The sequence below is a fragment of the Dama dama genome, chromosome 24, assembly GCF_033118175.1.
Source record: "Dama dama isolate Ldn47 chromosome 24, ASM3311817v1, whole genome shotgun sequence".
Classification (NCBI taxonomy): domain Eukaryota; kingdom Metazoa; phylum Chordata; class Mammalia; order Artiodactyla; family Cervidae; genus Dama; species Dama dama.
In genome coordinates this window covers 48,917,315-48,937,297 of record NC_083704.1, presented here as the reverse complement: position 1 = coordinate 48,937,297, position 19,983 = coordinate 48,917,315, and the positions used below count along the sequence as shown (strand labels likewise).

At 40.3% G+C, this 19,983-nt stretch overlaps 1 protein-coding gene across 1 annotated transcript in view; it reads right to left on the bottom strand.

The window, feature by feature from the left end:
• ERC2 (ELKS/RAB6-interacting/CAST family member 2) overlaps positions 1-19,983 on the bottom strand; it is a 988,080-nt gene that overhangs the window by 938,761 nt on the left and 29,336 nt on the right. The window contains exon 2 of the mRNA XM_061129191.1: positions 12,699-13,495. Coding sequence (XP_060985174.1) covers positions 12,699-13,355 — 657 coding nt within the window. The 5' untranslated portion in view covers positions 13,356-13,495. The remainder of the gene's footprint in view (positions 1-12,698; positions 13,496-19,983) is intronic.

Genomic DNA, 19,983 nt, shown 5'->3' with positions numbered 1-19,983 from the left:
GCAGAAGACATGGATGCTTTCCTTTATTGGTTACTGTTTCACAAGCAACATATAAAACTAGGATTCAAAAGAGGGGAGAGAGAAATCAGAGAGCAAGAGATTGACTTTGTCCTTATTCCTGCTCATTTTCCAACTAACTCAATTCCAGCCCACCAAGACACTTGGCTATCCTGCTCAGCCTTAGTGAGCTTCCCCAGCCCTGTAGTTCTGCTCTTGTGGGCCCAGTGAATTCGTCAGTTAAAACCACTTTAAAGGATCTGTTAGGCCTTTAATGAGCATCCTGAGAGATAATCTGTCTCATTCCTCTGCCACCTGTGGTTTTAATTTTCTAGCCAGTCCTGGAGTTGCTTCCTCTCATCCTTCTGGATGGGTTTCCAAGGTAGAAGTGTTCCTTTGACATTCTCCTCTGCTCATTCACTTGACAAGAATGCATTTGCTCCTTCCTGCTTGCCCTCTCTGCTCTGTTGCTCCCAGCAACATGCTCCCTTCCTCATTATTGCTTTCCATCTTTTCTGCACACCTCCTTGACAATATCCTTAAGATACTGTCAGCCAGCACACTACTACTCACACTCCATATTAAGTCTTCCATGTCAGCACCAAATTCCCTGGTTTTCAAGCAAATCTGTTGTTGTTTTCCCTTTCGAGACAATGGAAAGAAACCAGTTTTGGATCTAGGCATACCTGAGATTCAAATCCCAGGTCTCCTGAATGGTCGTGAGACCTCAGGCAGACCACTTAATCTCTCTGTGGCTTGTTTCTCATTTATAAAATAGGGATGCCACATGTCTTGCAGGGCTGTTGAGCTCACACACATGGAAAGCAACTAGTAAGTTCCTGGTACATAACAGGAGCTCAAAAATGCTTATTTCCCCTACATTTAAGATCAATGTGAGATAGAAACAAAGGTACCATAAAACCTCAGTTTAAAAAATAAATTTCATTCCCTTTAAAGGGTTGTCCATTTCCTTATGAGATTGACCTCTATTTACCAAATGTCTACTTGTAAAAAAAAAAAAAGAATTCAAGGTATTTGAAGATTCAAGGTTTTGTTCAGGTCAAGGTTTTTTGTTTTGTTTTTTTTTTAAGACATCATTCACAATTATTTCCCATGCAATGATGAATCAAGTTTTAACTTTTATATCATTATTTTTACATAAATATATACATTCTGATCACTACACAAAGTGAATGAACTGAGTATAGGGAAAGTATCAAGAAAAATGAAGATATACTAACCACCAATCAACTCAGGGCTTCTCAACCTTGCCTTCTTTGACATTGTTAGCAGAGAATGGGGGTGGGGGGGAGTCTAGTGCACTGTAGGATGTTAACTGGCATCCCTGGCCTCTATCCACTAGATGCCAGGAGTAGAGCCCACCCAGCTGCAACAAACAAATGTCTTCAGACGTTGTCAAATGTCCTCTCGGGGGCAAGATTGCCCCCAGTTCAGAACCACTAAGTTAATTTGATCAATGTATAGTGCCAAGTCAGACAATTCAAGCCCAGTTATGAGTTTATAAGACAAGAAGTATAGTAAAAAACCAAGTATACAGTTTTTCCACTAGTCAGGTAAGGATGTGAAAGACGGGCATAAAGAAGGCTAAGCGGTGAAAAATTGATGCTTTCCAATTGTAGTGCTGGAGAAGACTCTTGAGAGTCCCTTCAGCTGCAAAAAGATCAAACCAGTCAATCCTAAAGGAAATCAACCCTGAATATTCACTGGAAGGACCAATGTTGAAGTTGAAGCTCCAATACTGTGGCCACCTGATGGCCACCTCTTTCCAATGGGAAGAGCCGCCATTGGAAAAGACTCTGATGCTTGGAAAGATTAAAGGCAAGAGGAGAAGAGGGCGGCAGGGGATGAAATAGTTAGATAGCATCATCAACTCAATGGATATCAATCTGAGCAAATTCCGGGAGATAGTGAAAGACAGAGGAGCCTGGTGTGCCACAGTCCATGGGGCTTCAAAGAGTCGGCCATGACTTAGCAACTAAACAACAACAAAGTAGCAGTCTCAGTCAATATGTCTTCTCTCCAGAATATTCCTACTGAAAAAAACAAAATGGCTGCTCATCACTTCCAAGATAACAATCAAACGCTAGCTTCACAGAAAAACAGAGAAAACACTGCACGTGCCAGAATTCTGTGTGTCAGTCTGCTCTAGTTCTTGGCTGCTTGCCCACATTCTGCCTAAAACCTACTTCTCAAACTTTTGGAAATGCTTTCTACAGCTTTCAGAACCTGACCTTTAGAGCAGCTTTATCTATGTGTGTGTGTGAAATAGATTTATAATTTTCTCTACTCCTGCAAAGCCAAACCACTTATTGAGTCCAAATGCCAACTGGGGATGGTGGGAATTTGCACACAGATGTCAGTGGACTCCAAAACAAGAACACAAGAGCTCCACCTGCAACTAATTATAGAAACCAAAATTGCACTCTGGCCAGAAGAGGCCAGGTTCACAACCCATCTGCTTTGGCTGATAAAATCACTCTGGTACTTTTTCTCCTGTCAACATAGACTTGCTTCTTAAAATGCTCTGAGGATGTTTTCTATAGGGAATTTTATTAGGCAGTGAATGCTTTGGGGGTGACCACTCCCTCTGCCTTTCCCTCCCAGAGTTTGGTTTCCATAAGTGCCTTTGGCACAAGTGAGACTAAAATATTCATTAAAATATTCCAAAATGTTTTCTTTGGTTGATATGTGCTGTTACTATCCCATTGCCAAAATAAAGTGATCCAGAGAGAAAACAGAAGATGGAAGTCATTTAATTTTCCCAAGGTCTAGCATACAAGAATGTTTATTTTTCTCCCATTAGCCAAGTTTTTCATAAGAAAACCTGGGAATAAAAATCTGTAAAGCTACTAATGCAGTGCATATGGCTGATCCTAGAGCTGACTACAAGAGATTACTAAGGCAAAAATCAGCTGACATCTGTAACAAAGCTGTATAGTTCACTTCAAGTCATTCTTCTACATTCCAGCAAACAAAGAAATCAAGTCTTGGATCTGTGCCATCTCATCTATCTTCAGGACCAAAGGAAGTTTTCACCTACCCACGAAAGACATTTACGATTGTGGCTTCAATCTAAGTAGGTCATTGCCTAAGTCTGAACCAAAGTTTTTCCACCTTTCTGGAAAGGTAGACAAAAGCTACAGTTCTCTGTAGAGCTGAGAAAGATGATTTCAAGACAAGGAAGATGAAATATTTTTTTCTTCTAAGATTCAGTATTCCAAGGTATGCTGTGGTGCTAAAAACTAGTTCATATTGCCTAGTTCTAAATCCATGTGGCTATATAAAGTGGGCAAAATACATACAGACACTCACTTCAAATCAGAGTTAAAGTGAAAAAACTTACACGCAGATATGACATATGACTGACTTCTTCATTTCTCAGAGCTCTCGAAACAACTTGCTGCAACTGCTTTTAAGTCGCTAAGTTGTATCCGACTCTTTGTGACCCCATCAACTCTAGCCCACTAGGCTCCTCTGTCCATGGGACTTCCCAGGCAAGAATACTGGATGGGCTGCCATTTCCTCCTCCAGGGGATCTTCCTGACCCAGGGACTGAACCCAAGTCTCCTGCTTGGCAGGCAGATTCTTTACCAGTGAGCCACCTGGGAAGCCCTCTTGATACGACTCACAAGCCCTTAAAACATTTGGAGAAAGAGAGTAAGGACAGTGCAACTGGACACCGGTTTTTGCCCTAGAGCATCCTTTTGCCCTTCATCTCAGTTCTTTTAGAGCATTGCTCCTCTTCCAATGCATGTAGTTCTAACAGGTCATCAGTCACAGTAACCCCTTCTCACATACCTGTCCCTTTCCACCACACATATTCACTAAGTCCTGAAGGAAGAATATAAAAAGGCAGGACCAAAGTCCTTCCATAAATTTTCTAAATGATAAGTGAAGATACAGGGATCTCTTATCTCTTCAACTGTGACCCACCTCATGAAGGAGAAACTAAGGCTCACATGTAGAGGCAGATACTGAGAACCAGAAACAAAGCAAAGTCCTGCTACAGTTTGAGGCCCTGCATCCAGTCAATCACAATCTCCACACCGGAGTCTCCCTGCAATTTCTCTGCGCATGCGTGCCCAGTCGCTTCAGTCACGTCCGACTCTTTGCAACCCTATGGTCTGTGGCCCACCAGGCTCCTCTGTCCATGAGATTTTCCAGGCAAGGATACTGGAGTGGGTCGCCATTTCATTCTCCAGGGAATCTTCCCAACCCAGGGATCAAACCCGGGTCTCCTGCACTGCAGGCAGCTTCTTTACCAACTGAGCTACAAGGGAAGCCCAATGGGTATCATGACTGGCGATAATTAGAATGTGTGTGTGTGCTAAGTCGTGTCTGACTCTGCGATCCCATCAACTGTAGCCCTCCAGGCTCCTCTGGCCACAAAATTTTCCCAGTGGAAGTCCCCAAAATTAGAATAATAGTTATCAATTCCGATTTTCTATGTTTTATCAGTTAGAAAGGTACTGAGCTACAAGTAACAGGATACCCAACCAGCAGTGACTTAAACAACTAGGGGTTCTTTTCTCACATGACTAGAAGTCTGGAGGCAGGCCACGGCTGCTGCTGGCGCAACTGTTGAGAGATGGCAGCACATATGTCTCTGTGCTTTTCTCCTCCTTCCTTCCATGGTTACTAACAGGCAACATATTGACACTCAAGGCAGAAAGAAGGAGGAAGGAGAATTGCTGGTGACATTTACTCATTTATCAGGAAAATACAAGTTTTTCCAGAATCTCCCAGATTTCCACTTGGGTTACACTGGCCAGTTACTTGAGGAAGAAGAGGAGAAGTCTGAAGGTGAGCCATTAATCAGACATCATTAGGATATTAGAAGGACTAGCCACTGAAGGAACCTTTGACCACAACAGATGGCTCATCCTCTTTACAGTCTCCAACTTTAATGTCCTGATTTTAGAGCTGCTCTTGAAGTAGCCTTTCCCAAACTGTGAAATTTATACCCTCAGTTTTAGGATTATTTATAATTTCTGACACACACACACACACACATATATATGTATATATCAGACAAAACACACACACACACACACACACACATGTATATATTCACTCCACTCCCTTTCTGCTTTACCGGGAATATATTTCCCTGACCCCCTGGCTTTGGGCTTGACCACATAACATGCATTAGGCAACAGAATAATAGTGGACATGATGCAAATAGAGGCTTTAAAATGTGTCTATGTGGTTTGCCTGGACACTTGCCATCTGTGATCCACCATGAGAAGATAAAAGACCTGAATAGCTGCTTGTTCCAAAGAGAATGTGGAAACACGCAGAACATACCTGAACCCCACTTTCAGCCTAGAACTTGGTGCTCAGAGTTTGGCCCTGCCCAACCAAGTTGCAGTCAATCTGTAGATATATAAGCGAAAGGTAAATGCTTATCTCTTTAAGCTAGTAAGTTTGGGGGTGGCTTGTTATACATGGCTTATTGCTGTAGCACTAGCTGCCTAATACAGTTTTAAGGTAAGTTTCATGGTCAAGTAAGTTTGGGAAATTGCTAGGTTAAGCAAGTTTAATAAGTATTTTTAACTTCATGAGTCAGAGCATTTCACATGCTGATATGTTGTATTAATTAGTCTCCTAGGGCTGCCAAATAAAGTACCAGAAACTAGGTGGTTCAAACAACAGAAATATATTGTCTCAAATTCTGGAGGCTAGAAGTTCAAGATTAAGGTGTCAGCAGGTCTCTTCCTTCTGAGGACTGTGAAGGAAGGACCTGTTGCAGGCCTATCTCTTTGGCTTATAGATGCCATCTTTACCCTGTCTCTCCCCGTGGTCTTCTCTCTCTGCATGTCTATGTCTGTGTCCAAATTTCCCCTTTCAGTAAGGACACCAGTCATACTGGACTAGACCCATCCTCATGACCTCACTTTAACTTGATTATCTCTGTAAAGACCTTATAAAGTCACATTCTGAGGCATTGGGGATTAAGACTCCAACATATCTTTTCTCAGGGTGGGACACAATCCAATCCAAAACATACAACATTATGAATTTATAGGAGAGGAGCATCTCCTATGTTGTGTCTTAAGCTTATTTGGCCAGAAAATTCCCTTTGGAAAGTGTAATTTCCTTTAACACACTTTGGAAACTGGGCTTTGGGGGATCCATGGATTTCAGAATAATAGAAAGAAGACATAGGGATAAGACAGGTCTGAGGAGTGAATATATTTAAGTCCCACCCACAAAACTGATGGGACCCTACTTTCCAGGAATAAGCCCTTGATCTCACAAACATTCAGTACTCAAGGTGACTGCAGCTGCATTTAACTGTCAATGGCCACCCCTTCACAAAGCAGCTGCTTCACCACTTTCCTAGCAGGAGATAGAGTTAATTCCATCACCCACTTCCAACTGGTACAACTCTTTGTATCTGGACACTCACAGTGAAATGAATATTTAGAACAGAGTTGAATGACCTCTGCTGAGAGGGCCCTGCAGTTATATAAATAAAAGAAAAAATAATAATAAAAGAAACACGGAAATGTGATCCATCTCAACCTTTTCAAGTTACAGACTCAAAATGAGAATCAATAAATCATATGTGAAACTAGCTCAAAATCTCATCAGAAACCCATATTAATATTGATTGAGAGTAGATCACTTTCTTTCATGTTAAGCCAGAAATAGAAATTATCACATAACCACCACTTAAAAGCCATAACATTCCCCAGACAGGTTTACTTACACTTCTTAGGTTACATTTCCCAATGACCTTGTCCCACTTCAGCACACATGAGATGGGTAAATATTAGATCTAGTGCAATCTCCCAGGGTCTGATGCTATTTATATTCATGCAGATCCTTGACTAGCCATGCACAAATTAGGAAAATGTCTAAAAATCACTTTATGAATACCTAGTTTGGAAAAATAATCCATTAAAAATACAAAGTTAACAATAGCATAAAAAATTCAGGTATATAAAAGGCCAATAACTTATATGCGCAAAACTGCAAGATGTAAGTCCTTATGAACTTTCTGAAAATGTATTCTCTACCACGTTTTCTCTCTCTCATCTCCATCACACAGGTGAATAGAAAGGAGTTGTAAAGAAAAGGCAACTATATAATCTTATAGGAAAAAAAAATGGGTCACTTAACTTCCCCGTACGTAGCTGCATTCTCAATATCCACTCGAACCCCACAGGCCATTAAAAATCAAAAAGGGGCTATCTCAAGTGGCAGCCTAACATTCATTCTAAATCTTTTCTCCTCACTTCTACCCAAATCACTCTATAGGTGTGACAATGAGAGCATGAGACTCCACCTCACTCTTCCTTCATTCAGGAAAATACATCACGAAGCAACAAACACAAGTGATAGCATAAGGATAACTTCACACCCATGCACTCTAGTTTCAACAAACAAAGCAAAGATTCCAAATGTCAGTACTGCAACTCTTAGTATCTCAAGTGTATTTCTATACATGCAGATCTATGCCTGAGACATAGGGCCTTGGAGAGAATCAAGGAAGTATGAATGGAAAGGGAGTCTGGGGTGAACATCCATCCAGAAACCTGAGTGTCTATACTTCACTCATAAGATATTTGGTCACAGGCCCCTGTCCGTTGGCTCTAATGTCTGTACTTTCTTCAATACAGAGAGTGTGTTCAGCATCCTCTCTTAGATCTGGAGTTGGGTTCGGCTTCCTACGACAGAACCACAAAGACCTCAGAACACACTATGAAGGAGTTGGTGAATGGGAGCCTTCTGTAATAACTGCATGAGGCTAAAAGGTCTATGCTGGTGATCATTAAATTCACAGAACTATAAATTCAATATACAAGAGCATTCAAGTTTCCTCACCTCCACTATAATGGACCTACTCCCTATTTCTATGCACATAGCACAATTCAAATCATTTTCAATCACCTGAATTTAGGTTAGTAAAATGCTACTTATCCAAACATCCTGTGATAGAACTACATTTGTAGATGCAGTCTCTGATTGTTGTGGACAAAGAACACTTGATTGTGGTTTCTTATCCCTTTTACATTCTTAATTCTTCCATATAGAAAATGGTTCTGTGATTTTTTTCCTCTAAAGGGAAAATATAACAAATTATGGTAAATAGTGAGTGGTAGAAAACCTAAACAGTCAATTGTGGAAAAAAAGAAATAAATTCCTAATTAACAATAAAATTCTAATTAAACTAAATTACATTCTGAATCACTCTATCAAAACTATTCATTTTTTTCATCTAATGTATAAGTATGATCTTTCTATTACAGTAGGATTCTATTCACAGCTCAGTGATCCTAGAAGGAGGTAGTAAGCATAAATTAAGATCTTAGATGTTGGCATAAAAGAAGCTAAAGCCTTAAGTCACTCAGTCCAGCTCAGTCACTTACCAGCTATGTGAACTTGGGCAAGCTGCTTATTCTCTATACATTTATTTTTAATCTGTAAAATGAAAAAAAGTCTAGCACCTTCCTCAAATGACTAATGCAAACATTAAACATGATAATGCATGCAAAGCTCTAAGCACAATGCCTAGTACAGAGTGAGCTCCCAAAAGAAGTCTACTGGCTGCAGTAGCAGCAATAATAGAAACAGAAGCAATGGCAGAAGTCTGGACTGTTCTCCAAACTTTATTTCATCTAGCTCCACTTTTTGAGAAACATAAAAACAACACTGGTAAACATTTTTAGTGTCCCCTCCTATCTGACTCTTCTCTCCTTCCTGGGAAAGAGGACTATACCTCACAGTCCCTCGTCTTTGTGTCACTTCCAGCCAAAGGAACTGCAGAGCCAATGTGCCAGCTCCAGGCACTCTCTTCCTCTGCTGCAGCAGTTCTGGAAACCATGTGCCAAGAGGCAGAAAACCTGGATCCTGAGTCACTGCCTGGAGGAGAGCTGCCCTGAAGGGTCACTTGACCTGCTTCATACTTCAGGTAAATAAGAAATAAATCTCTGGTGTGTTAAGTCACTGAGATTTGAGGTCTAGTGAGCACTGCAGCAGGATCTATCCTATTCTGACCAACAGGTATTCATATACCCCTAAAAGGGATCCTGATATACTTCCAAGGGGGTGGGGGGGAGACGTTCAATTTTTTATTAATAACTTGCTTTTTGTCAATCTTTATATTCTTTATTTTGTAACACTACCTCATATTGCAAGTAATTTTCAAAATCTCCATGCTTATCCCCCCTTTTATATTTTTAATCTAAAAAAAAAAAAGCAAGAGGGAGGGGACACATGTATACCTATGGCTGATTCATGTGATATATGGCAGAAACCAACACAATACTGTAAAATAATTACTCTCCAATTAAAAATAAATAAATTTTTAAAAAGAAAATAATTATAGTTTGCTAACAGGTTAATACTGGGGCTTTAGCTGGGTCATATGTTGCATAGTCATATGTCACCCACAGAAACCATGGTAACATGTAATTATAGTAGGTCCCAGAACAAGGAAAAGGTAATGGGAGCACCCTCAAATATTCACTTGCTTCTGGCTTAAGGCAAAATGGAACAGTTAAGTGGAATTGTGGATATTACCTGCTCTAAACTTAACCATGCTTTACAAAATAGAAAAGGGGCTTAAAATGTTTTTAGTAAAAACAAAAAGGTTTTGTGTGTCATTAAAATTTACTTTAATAAATAATTTTATTTTGTCTCTTCCATGCTAATTCTTTGTGAACGTTATAGAAGACACATAATATATTAGCACACTAGCACATCATGTCTTTAATAGATATACATACATGTATAAGTAGGTAATCTGTGCTCAAAAAAATTACTGATAAAATCATAAGAAAAAAGTAAGTTCCTAAACTGCTTTAACCATTTTCCAAAGCAACTAAAAAAGGAAGAAAATCAGTATAGAACTGAGGAAATGCACATAGTAGTAATAGAACTTCATATAACAGCAAAGTCATAAAAAAGGAAAAGCAGAAATGATAGTGAAGGGCACTGATTTCATTTAGGAATGAAGAACAAAGCTTTCTGTTCCAACTAAAAATCACATTTCCACATCTGAAAACCAGCAGAGGCTCTGTCAGATAATCAAAGGGATAAGATGACTGCTTTCCACACACAGGAGAATGAAGAGGAGATTCTCAAACAGATCAGAAATGTTTCTATGAACATGTGGACTCCAACAGCGCAGCAGGCAAGGAAACATATAGGAGGTCAGCACATGATCCCCAGAAAGGCAGAGAGCTTCATTAGGTCAGCATCAAGACCAAGTATCAGAGAATCACTCGTGTAGCCAAGTTAGAATTATCTTCAGCTTCTACAGAAAGTTAAATGACACTGGAGAATTTTTTCCAGCCAAATGGCACAACACTCTACTCCCCATCTCTTAGCATTTATCTTACTGGTAATAAGAGGTGAGGCTGGGACTTAATCCCAGGCATGTATTACTCCCGAGCCACTGTGAACAGCAGCATGTACATGAGCCTCACAGTGTAGGTAGGTTTCCCAGGTGGCGCGAGTGGTAAAGAACCCACCAGCCAATGCGGGAGACATAAGAGACAGTGGTTCAATTCCTGGGTTAGGAAGATCCCCTGGAGGAGGGCATAGCAACCCACTCCAGTGTTCTTGCCTGGAGAATCCCATTGACAGAGGAGCCTGATAGTTCATTGGGTTGGCACAGATTTGAACACAACTGAAGCAACTTAGCACACACAATGTAGGTAGGATTTGAAAATGGAAACTAGCTGGGACTGAATAGATAGAGGCAGGGAGAGAGGGTGCTGAGAAGGCCACTAATGGAAGAGAACAAAAATCTTGAGTATGTGCAGGAATTCCCAAGTGGTAGTATAGGGAGCAACAAACTCTGGAAAATTCTTCAAGAGATAGGAATACCAGACCACCTGACCTGCCTCTTGAGAAATCTGTATGCAGGTCAGGAAGCAACAGTTAGAACTGGACATGGAACAACAGACTGGTTCCAAATCGGGAAAGGAGTATGTCAAGGCTGTATATTGTCAACCTGCTTATTTAACTTCTATGCAGAGTACATCATGAGAAATGCTGGGCTGGAGGAAGCACAAGCTGGAATCAAGATTGCTGGGAGATATATCAATAACCTCAGATACGCAGATGACACCACCCTTACGGCAGAAAGTGAAGAAGAACTAAAGAGCCTTTTGATGAAAGTGAAAGAGGAGAGTGAAAAAGTTGGCTTAAAACTCAACATTCAGAAAACTAAGATCATGGCATCTGGTCCCATCACTTCATGGTAAATAGATGGGGAAACAGTGACAGACTTTCCTTTCTTGGGCTCCAAAATCACTGCAGACAGTGACTGCAGCCATGAAATTAAAAGACGCTTACTTCTTCGAAAAAAAGTTATGACCAACCTAGACATCATATTAAAAAGCAGAGACATTATTTTGCCAACAAAGGTCTGTCTAGTTAAAGCTATGGTTTTTCCAGTAGTCAAGTATGGATGTGAGAGTTGGACTATAAAGAAAGCTGAGTGCCAAAGAATTGATGCTTTTGAACTGTGTTATTGGAGAAGACTCTTGAGAGTCCCTTGGACTGCAAGGATATCCAACCAGTCCATCCTAAAGGAAATCAGTCCCGAATATTCATTGGAAGGACTGATGCTGAAGCTGAAACACCAATACTCTGGCCACCTGATGAGAACTGACTCATTGGAAAAGACACTGATGCTGGGAAAGATTGAAGGCAGGAGAAAAAGGGTACGACAGAGGATGAGATGGTTGGATGGCATCACCGACTCAATGGACATGAGTTTGAGTACTTTCCGGGAGTTGGCGATGGACAGGGAGGCCTGACGTGCTACAGTCCATGGGGTTGCAAAGAGTCAGACATGACTGAGAGACTGAACTGAACTTATGTGAGTGTAGGGAGTACAGATGTAGAAGGAGGTGGTATGAGATAAGATTGCAAAGGCAGGCTTAGGCATTCCAGGAGAAGGTGCTATAGGCTTAGTTAGAAGTATACTTCACTCTGGAGGCAACGAGTAATTATTGACGGCTTTAAAGCAGGGGAATGGCGTAACTACAAGTAGACACTGGGAAAACTAATCTTGCTATGACATGGACGATGGACCAAAAAAGAGTAAGAATGTGCCCTGCACATAGTTAGATGCTTAATTAATACTGAATGAATAAAGGTAGAAAGACTAGGTTAAAATTTATCATGTTTCTCTAACATAATATCGAATCCATCCTCTCCAATCCCATTTAATATTTTTCAGTTTGCTATTTAGTGAACCAACTTCCCTCATTCTAGAAGGAAATAATGTTGCTGATGCATCCAAAAAAAAAAAAAAAAAAATCAATTCACCAGTCAGATGTAGCCCTCTAAATGTTGTTGTTAAAATGTCTACTCTTATAAAAAAAAATCTTCTATTCAGGGGGAAGCACATCTGAGCTGCTTTTGGGATTACTGAAAAAGAAAACAAAATTAACCAAGTATAAAAGTTAGCCAGTGAGGTGTGGTTCCCCCTCTTCTGCAATAGTGTGAAAGGGTTATTGGCAAATAAGCAGATCACAAGCTGTAACTTTATCTTTCCTATGCCCTCTTGTAGTCTTCACATCAAACATGTACTAAGCCATAGGTTTCTTGATGATGCCAAACTTTCTCCTGTATAGGCCGTGGTACCATCTGCAAAGCATCAACTACTCAGTGAGAAACCAAGGCTGAAAACATTGACATGAGTCATAACCTACCTGATTTTCTTCATGGGAAACCCTCATCTGCTCCTTGAGGACAGACATCCGAGCTGCCTCTTCTTTCCTCAAGACTCTCTCCTTCTTGAGCTCAGGACTCCAGAAGGTCTTGATACTGTTCATGGAAGATCCCAACTTGCTATCCTTGATGTCGAGCTCTTTTCGTAGGAGGTCATTCTCTCTCTGAAGTTCCTTGAGCTGGGCTTGAAGGTCTAACATGGTGCTATCTCTTACCTGCCTCAACATGGAAGGGACCTGGTGGTGGTGATGATGGGATGAGCTGGTCAGACCACCATGTTGATCCGTGTATGAAAGGACGTCCGTGTGGGAAAGTCCAGCAGAGGCAATATTGGGACTACTCCCCATAGCTGTGACTCGGCCTCCATATACAGCTCGATTTGTGGCCCTTCCCAGAGTCATAGTGCCCTTTGGGTAAGTTGTTGAGGCCACCCCCTCATGATCACTCAGATACATGGGTCCAGATGTAGCATAGGCTGCATTAAGGGACTGGATATTCTCCATGGACAGAGTCTTGCCTGTTCCTCCACCTCCCCCACTACTTGTTCTTCGGTGGCCCAGACGAGGAGACCGTGGCAAACGAGGCGATCTGGAAGGGCTGCCTTCCAGATTCGTGATTGTTCTTGCACTTCCATACATTTTTCTTTTCTTATGAGGTGCTACAGAAGAGAAGGAATGCTATATTAAGTTGGAGATTAAGCCAATGTTTCCACCATTGGCCAGAATTTTCACTGCATTCTTTTCATAGTCTGTACTAGAAAATGCATCCAAACAGAGATCTGAAAAATGAAAAAAAAAATAAAAAAATAAATTTATTTAGAATTCTGATCATTAACAGCATTATATTTCAAAAATATGTGTGTGTGTGTGTGTGTGTGTACATATAGATGATAGATTGATGATGAGAATGATAGATAATAAAGAGTCACACCCATGTTTATTTAAAAATAGCAATGACCTCAAACTTTACTAACTACATTTACACATTTTGTAAATTTCCCCCGTCATGCACCCAAGCAAGGTCAAAAGTTCTTAGAGCAAAAAAGAAGCTCATTTTTCCTTGGGAAAATGAAACTCTGCATTTTGGTCTGTGCTAAGTGATATTTGGGGCCTCCAGAAAAATCACCATAGAATTCTGTATCATAAGAGATCTTAACTGTAAAATACTCCACCTGAGGCACATGACCCTCATATACAAGTGGCCTGACAGTGACTCTGATATCTTGTTTCCAAGAATGTCAACCAATAGTCAAACAGGTTGTCACCTCCCTTCCTGTACCCATTGCGGACATCACTAATCCATCACAATCTTCTTTCCCACTAAATTCAGGACTCTTATCAGCACAACATTCTAAACCGTTTACCAACCGATACTTAACACATGAGTTGGAACCTATTGACCATCTTGAAGTCAGAAGAAAAGAGGTGGCTCAAACCAACAAGTCTCCTATACACACTGCCAAATCCTAAATGCTCTCACTGGAGAAAATCACAGTCCCGTCTCTCTCCTGGAGAGGTCTCCTGGAGAAGGGAATGGTTACCCACACCAGTATTTTTGCCTGGAGAATTCCTTAGATGGAGGAGCCTGGCGGGCTACAGTCCATGCGGTCACAAAGAGTCCTACATGACTCAGCAACTAACACTTCACTTCATGGTTATGCAAGTACCTTGGGGCAGATTTATGTAGCCAGGGCTACAAGATTGTGATTATCCTCCAGTGTTAAGACCCAAATGGTCTTAGTGGGTGCATCTTGGCTTCCTGTTCCTGCTCTTAGGGTGTGTTTAGTGTGCTTTCTTTTTCTTCAGCTTTTAGACACGGGGACCACGGAGTTTTGGAGAGAGGCCAACTGAGGTTCAAATATCCACTCTAACACTGACAAGCTGAGTGACTGTGGCAAACTATCTGCTATGTGCTTCCTTTCTCTGATCCATAAAATGTGGGTAAAATTACCTAAATCAGTACTGTAAGAAATATGTAAGATAATGTTCTTAAAACACTCAGTTTGATACCTAGCACATAATAGTCAATAAATAGTTTTTGTTGGTAGTTTCAGTGAGATAAGTACACTGATAGCATTATAGAAGTCATCTTTTATTTTACCTGCATATCATTCATTCTCCCTCCACTCCCCACCATCCCCCCCCACTTTCTGGTAATACTCTCCATTCTTCTCAGAGAAATTATTTCCAAATCTCTACCCACAATTCATTAGGTTTAGGTAAGGCTGACTCTCTTTACTCTATCCTGGAGGATGCCAGTGGTAAGAACACGACCCAGACCTGACTGATCATCACATTCCATCCCCCAGACATGATAGCTGGTTTAGGAATGGGCATGTGACCCACAGTGGTTCAAAATCTGTCCATATCATGACTTTTGCTGGAATAACTGGGAAAGATAAACTCTTTTCCAGCTAGAATTATTTGCTTTCAAGATAGAGTTTATGAGTACTACCATGTGGAAAGTGCTTTCCTGAGAGTGAAGCTAATGCAAAGGAAAGCAGAGCCAATCTTTGAACAGTGTGAAATCAAACCAGCTGACATCATCCGGTACTCTGCACCCAGCAGTTACTGAAGCTACCTCTATCCCTAGGCCATTACAGCTACACATGCCAGGCAGACTACGTTAGTGGTCCCAACTCTACACCCTTCCTCTAGCTGAGTCCTTGGCTGTGCCCTCCCAATCTGACTCTGGGTTCAGTCATGTGACTTGCTTTGGTCAAAAAGGTGATAGTAAATGTGAAGCCTGCAATAGCACTTATGTGTTTACCCTCTTGTTCATTTTCTTCTGTCATAGAAATTAGAACATGCCCACTCTAGCCTGCTGAAAGATGAGAAACACAGAGTCAAGATGTCCTGTGAGTAAGTGAGTGAAGTTGCTCAGTCGTGTCCAACTCTTTGCAATCCCATGGACTGTAGCCTACCAGGCTCCTCCGTCCATGGGATTTTCCAGGCAAGAGTACTGGAGTAGGTTGCCATTTCCTTCTCCAGGAGATCTTCCCGACCCAGGGATTGAACCCAGATCTCCCACATTGTAGGCAAACGCTTTACTGTCTGAGCCATCAGGGAAGTTTTTCTGCTAATCAATAGCCAACCAACCCCAAGACACTTGAGCAGCCCAGCCAAGATCAGCAGAGCTGCCTAGCCAACCAGTGGCTGACCACAGGTGCATGAGCAAGTCCACCTGAGATCCAGAAGGCCCCATACACTCATAGACAACATAAAAATGTCTTAGTATGCCACTGATGTTTTGTGGCTGGTTGTTTGGAACATTACTAAGGCAACAGATAGTGATACATTCACCAATAAAGTTCCTTTTTTGCTACAGTCAATTCTAATCAGAGTATCTGTCATTTATGCCCAAGAGAGTCCTCACATATAGCATAAAGAAATACTTTGCACACAGGCTTCTTCTTTCCCTAAAAAGTCCCTCCAAAGAATTATACACCTGTTTCTAACTAGTGAACTTAAATTTCAAATCTCTATGTTGCTCAAAGCTTAATTTTGTTTTTCTTGAAAACATAACAAAAATCATTTTGTATCTTAACCTTTTGCATGAATAATCTGTTGTTTTTATAAAAAGGTGAGTCAACAGACCTCTGGTGGGCTGCCATCTATGGGGTCGCACAGAGTCGGACACGACTGAAGCGACTTAGCAGCAGCAGCAGCAACAGGGCCAACAATAGGAATTCAGTTACATAAATGATGAGACAGAGACAGACAGAAGTTAGAATAATGTGACCAGTACATGAATATTTAATGAGATAGAAAGATGCTCATGACATACTAGTAGTGGGGGGTAAGCAGACTAAAAACAAATTTATGGTCGATTCACATTTTAAAGTATATATGCATACACACTAACTTGCCGAGAAGACTGGAACAATACACATTAAAGTGTTAACAGTGATTGGATTCAAATGGTTTTCATTTTCTTCCTTTCGTTTATTTGCATGTTCTCAATTTTCTACAATACATTTTCCATTGTCTTTTTTTAGTCTCTATTTATTTCAACTCTGATCTTTTGTTATTTTCCTCCTCCTAGTAACTTGGAGGTTAGTTTGTGCTTTTTCCAGTTCCCTGAGGTATAAAGTTAGGCTATCTATTGAGATCTTTCTTTTCTTGTAAGTATCGTCACTATCAACTTAAGAAAATAATGTTTCCTTCTGTAGTTCCAATAGTTAAATTAATTGTTATTTTTGCTATGCTTAGAACTTAGGCCCTAGCTAAGCCACCACTTACAGATATTATCTTCCAAGAAAAAGTAATAAAATCTAAGTTGTCCTTCTCTATCTTCTCTTGTGTCTAGAGGCTGACGTTTCTAAGGTCTTTAGCTACATTTGAAGTCCCAATCCAAATTCAGTAAAATTTTCACCCACACAGATTTAATCTTCAGTAACATTACCAGCCCAGCTGGCCAAGGCTCCGGAGAATTGCAATCACCAACAAACAAAAAGTGGATTTCCTCCTTTTAGAAACACATACAACACACACATAACATATAACATGCACAGATATATTAACTTGTTTGAATTAATGTTTCTTTATTTAAATATTTGAATGCTTTTTTTCTACATTTAGTATCAGCAGTTTAGTGTCATAGAATGGATTGAGAAGTTTTCCATTTTTCATATAGCCTCAAACAGTTAGCATAATATGAAACTTCTCTATTCTTGAAATGTTTGGTAGAACACACCCATAAAATTATATGAGCTTAGTTGGTATCTTTTCACTTTTTACTGTGCTCACTGATCTATTCAGATTTGTTACCTATTTTGTGTCAATGATCATTAAAATATTTCTTCAGGAACAGTCTGTTGTATTGAGACTTTTTCATTCTTCCTGCTGCTGCTGCTGCTAAGTCGCTTCAGTCGTGTCCGACTCTGTGCGACCCCATAGACGGCAGCCCACCAGGCTCCCCCATCCCTAGGATTCTCCAGGCAAGAACACTGGAGTGGGTTGCCATTTTCTTTTCCAATGCATGAAAGTGAAAAGTGAAAGTGAAGTCGTTGAGTTGTGCTCTTAGCGACCCCATGGACTGCAGCCTACCAGGCTCCTCCGTCCATGGGATTTTCCAGGCGAGAATACTGGAGTGGGGTGCCATTACCTTCTCCTCATTCTTCCTAGTATTGTTCTATATAATTCTTCCTCAAAACTTTAAAATCTCTTCAAATTATGTCTCCATCACATTCATAATGTTGCATATATTTTTCTGTTTCTCTTGATGACAATATGACAAATGCTTGTCTATGTTCTACTGATACATTTTACTATAGTTTGTCTTCCATTTCATCATCTCTTTATCCTTAATAGTAATTTCTATTTCCTATGTGTTTATTTTTGTTACATTTGCCATTTTGCAGTAAATGTTCATTTATCTTCAGTCATGTTTTCTGACAAATGCATATAAGATTACACATACTGGCTAGATGTTTTATGCATAAAATCCTTCTGTAAACAGCTTGCTGTTTTTCTTTTGAAATTTTTTCTATTCTAGGAAATATTCAGGATACATTTAAATGTCAAAATAGATAGATGTTTTGGGCTAAAACTTTGTAGTCTTGATTTTATGGCATTGGGATCACAGAATATAACATATATACCTCCTAACCTTTGAAACTTGCCAAGACTTCCTGAATGGCCCAATAAATGATTAGTTGCCTTAATTTTTAAAACAGCTAATAAAAATTTATAGAAGAAATTTAAATTCATATATGTATACAGAAGAAAATGAAAACACTCTCAATTTTGTCCTTCATAGACAACCTTTATGATGTTGTTTCCAATTCCTATTGTCTGTATTTGTATAATTTCAGATAAAATTCATATTGTATTCAGATGCTGCAGAAGTGACACTGTTCCATCTCTGGGCCTAGCAGCTTCTGATTTTGCTCTCTTCAAAAGCAGAGTTGTAAGGTTCAAGCTATCCTACTGGAACAACACAGAAAGGCCCAGGAAGATGAGATACCACATGGAGAGAGAGATCATGAGAAGGAGAGCACAAGTATCCCAGCCAACAGCCAGCACTAAGAGGCCGGACGGGTAAGACAGCCACCTCGGACCTTTCCCTGAATGGCTATCCAATCATTTCCTCACCTAACCATCTATTATGAGACACGCTGGGACACGTTGTTGTCATTCAGTCACTAAGTCATGGCCGGCTCTGCAACCCCATGGACTGCAGCATGCCAAACTCCCCTGTCTTCCACTATCTCCCAAAATTTGCTCAAATTCATGCCCATTGAGTATGTGATGCTATCTAATCATCTCATTCTCTGCCATCCCCTTCTCCTTTTACCTTCAGTCTTTCCCAGCATTAGGGTCTTTTCCAATGAGTTGGCTCACTGGGACACTTAGGTAATTTCTTTTTAAAATTTTAAAATATCTCAGTCAGTATTCTGATAGCGAAAGCTTTGCCTACATCTCTTATTACTCCCCTAGGGTAACGTTCTAGAAGTAAAATTACAAGATTGAAATTTAAAGGCTCTTGATACCACATCAAAATTCCCTTCAGAAATGTTAACACAATTTACACTCAGATGCTCTCACCCTTGGATATTTTTCCTTCACAGCCTCTAGTCTTTATTCTCAACACAGAGCAGAAGCCATCTTCTCTTGAGGCTGCTAAAAGTCTCTGAATTACCCAACTCAGGGTCACCACATACTCAGTAAATACACCTTAAGAAGTATTTATTAAGCACCATTAATGTGCTACACTAGCTCTGCTTTAAGCCATGCTCTTCAACAGCACTTGCCTCTTCAGATAAACAAGGCTTAATGGGGTTTTGATTGTACACCACGGTGTCTCAGACACTTTAGGACACCAAGCTGTATTGTGACTATTTCAAAACTGAGGGGCTTCCCTGCCAGACAACTGGTTACAGCTCCCTGCTTCCACTGTAGAGGGTACACATTTAACCCCTTGTCAAAGAACTAAGATCCCCCATGCCACACAGTACAGGCAAAACAATTTTAAATAAATTTTAAAAATTGAGAATGTAAAGTATAAATAAATTACCAAATTTATGTGACAAGAGAATCCCTTTTCCCTTCCAAATACCTGAATTCACTGAACATTCCACTTTATTCATGCAATAATTATATTTTAAGCAGCAGCTTAATTCCCACTCTTGAAAGCTGAGGATAAAGCAGTGATTGAAACAGACACAGCTCCTGTCTATGGGAAGTTTACACTCTAGAGGAGACCTTCTCAACATTTTCTTCATCTCAGATCTAACAAAGTTTGAGGGGAAGATGGTGACAGGAA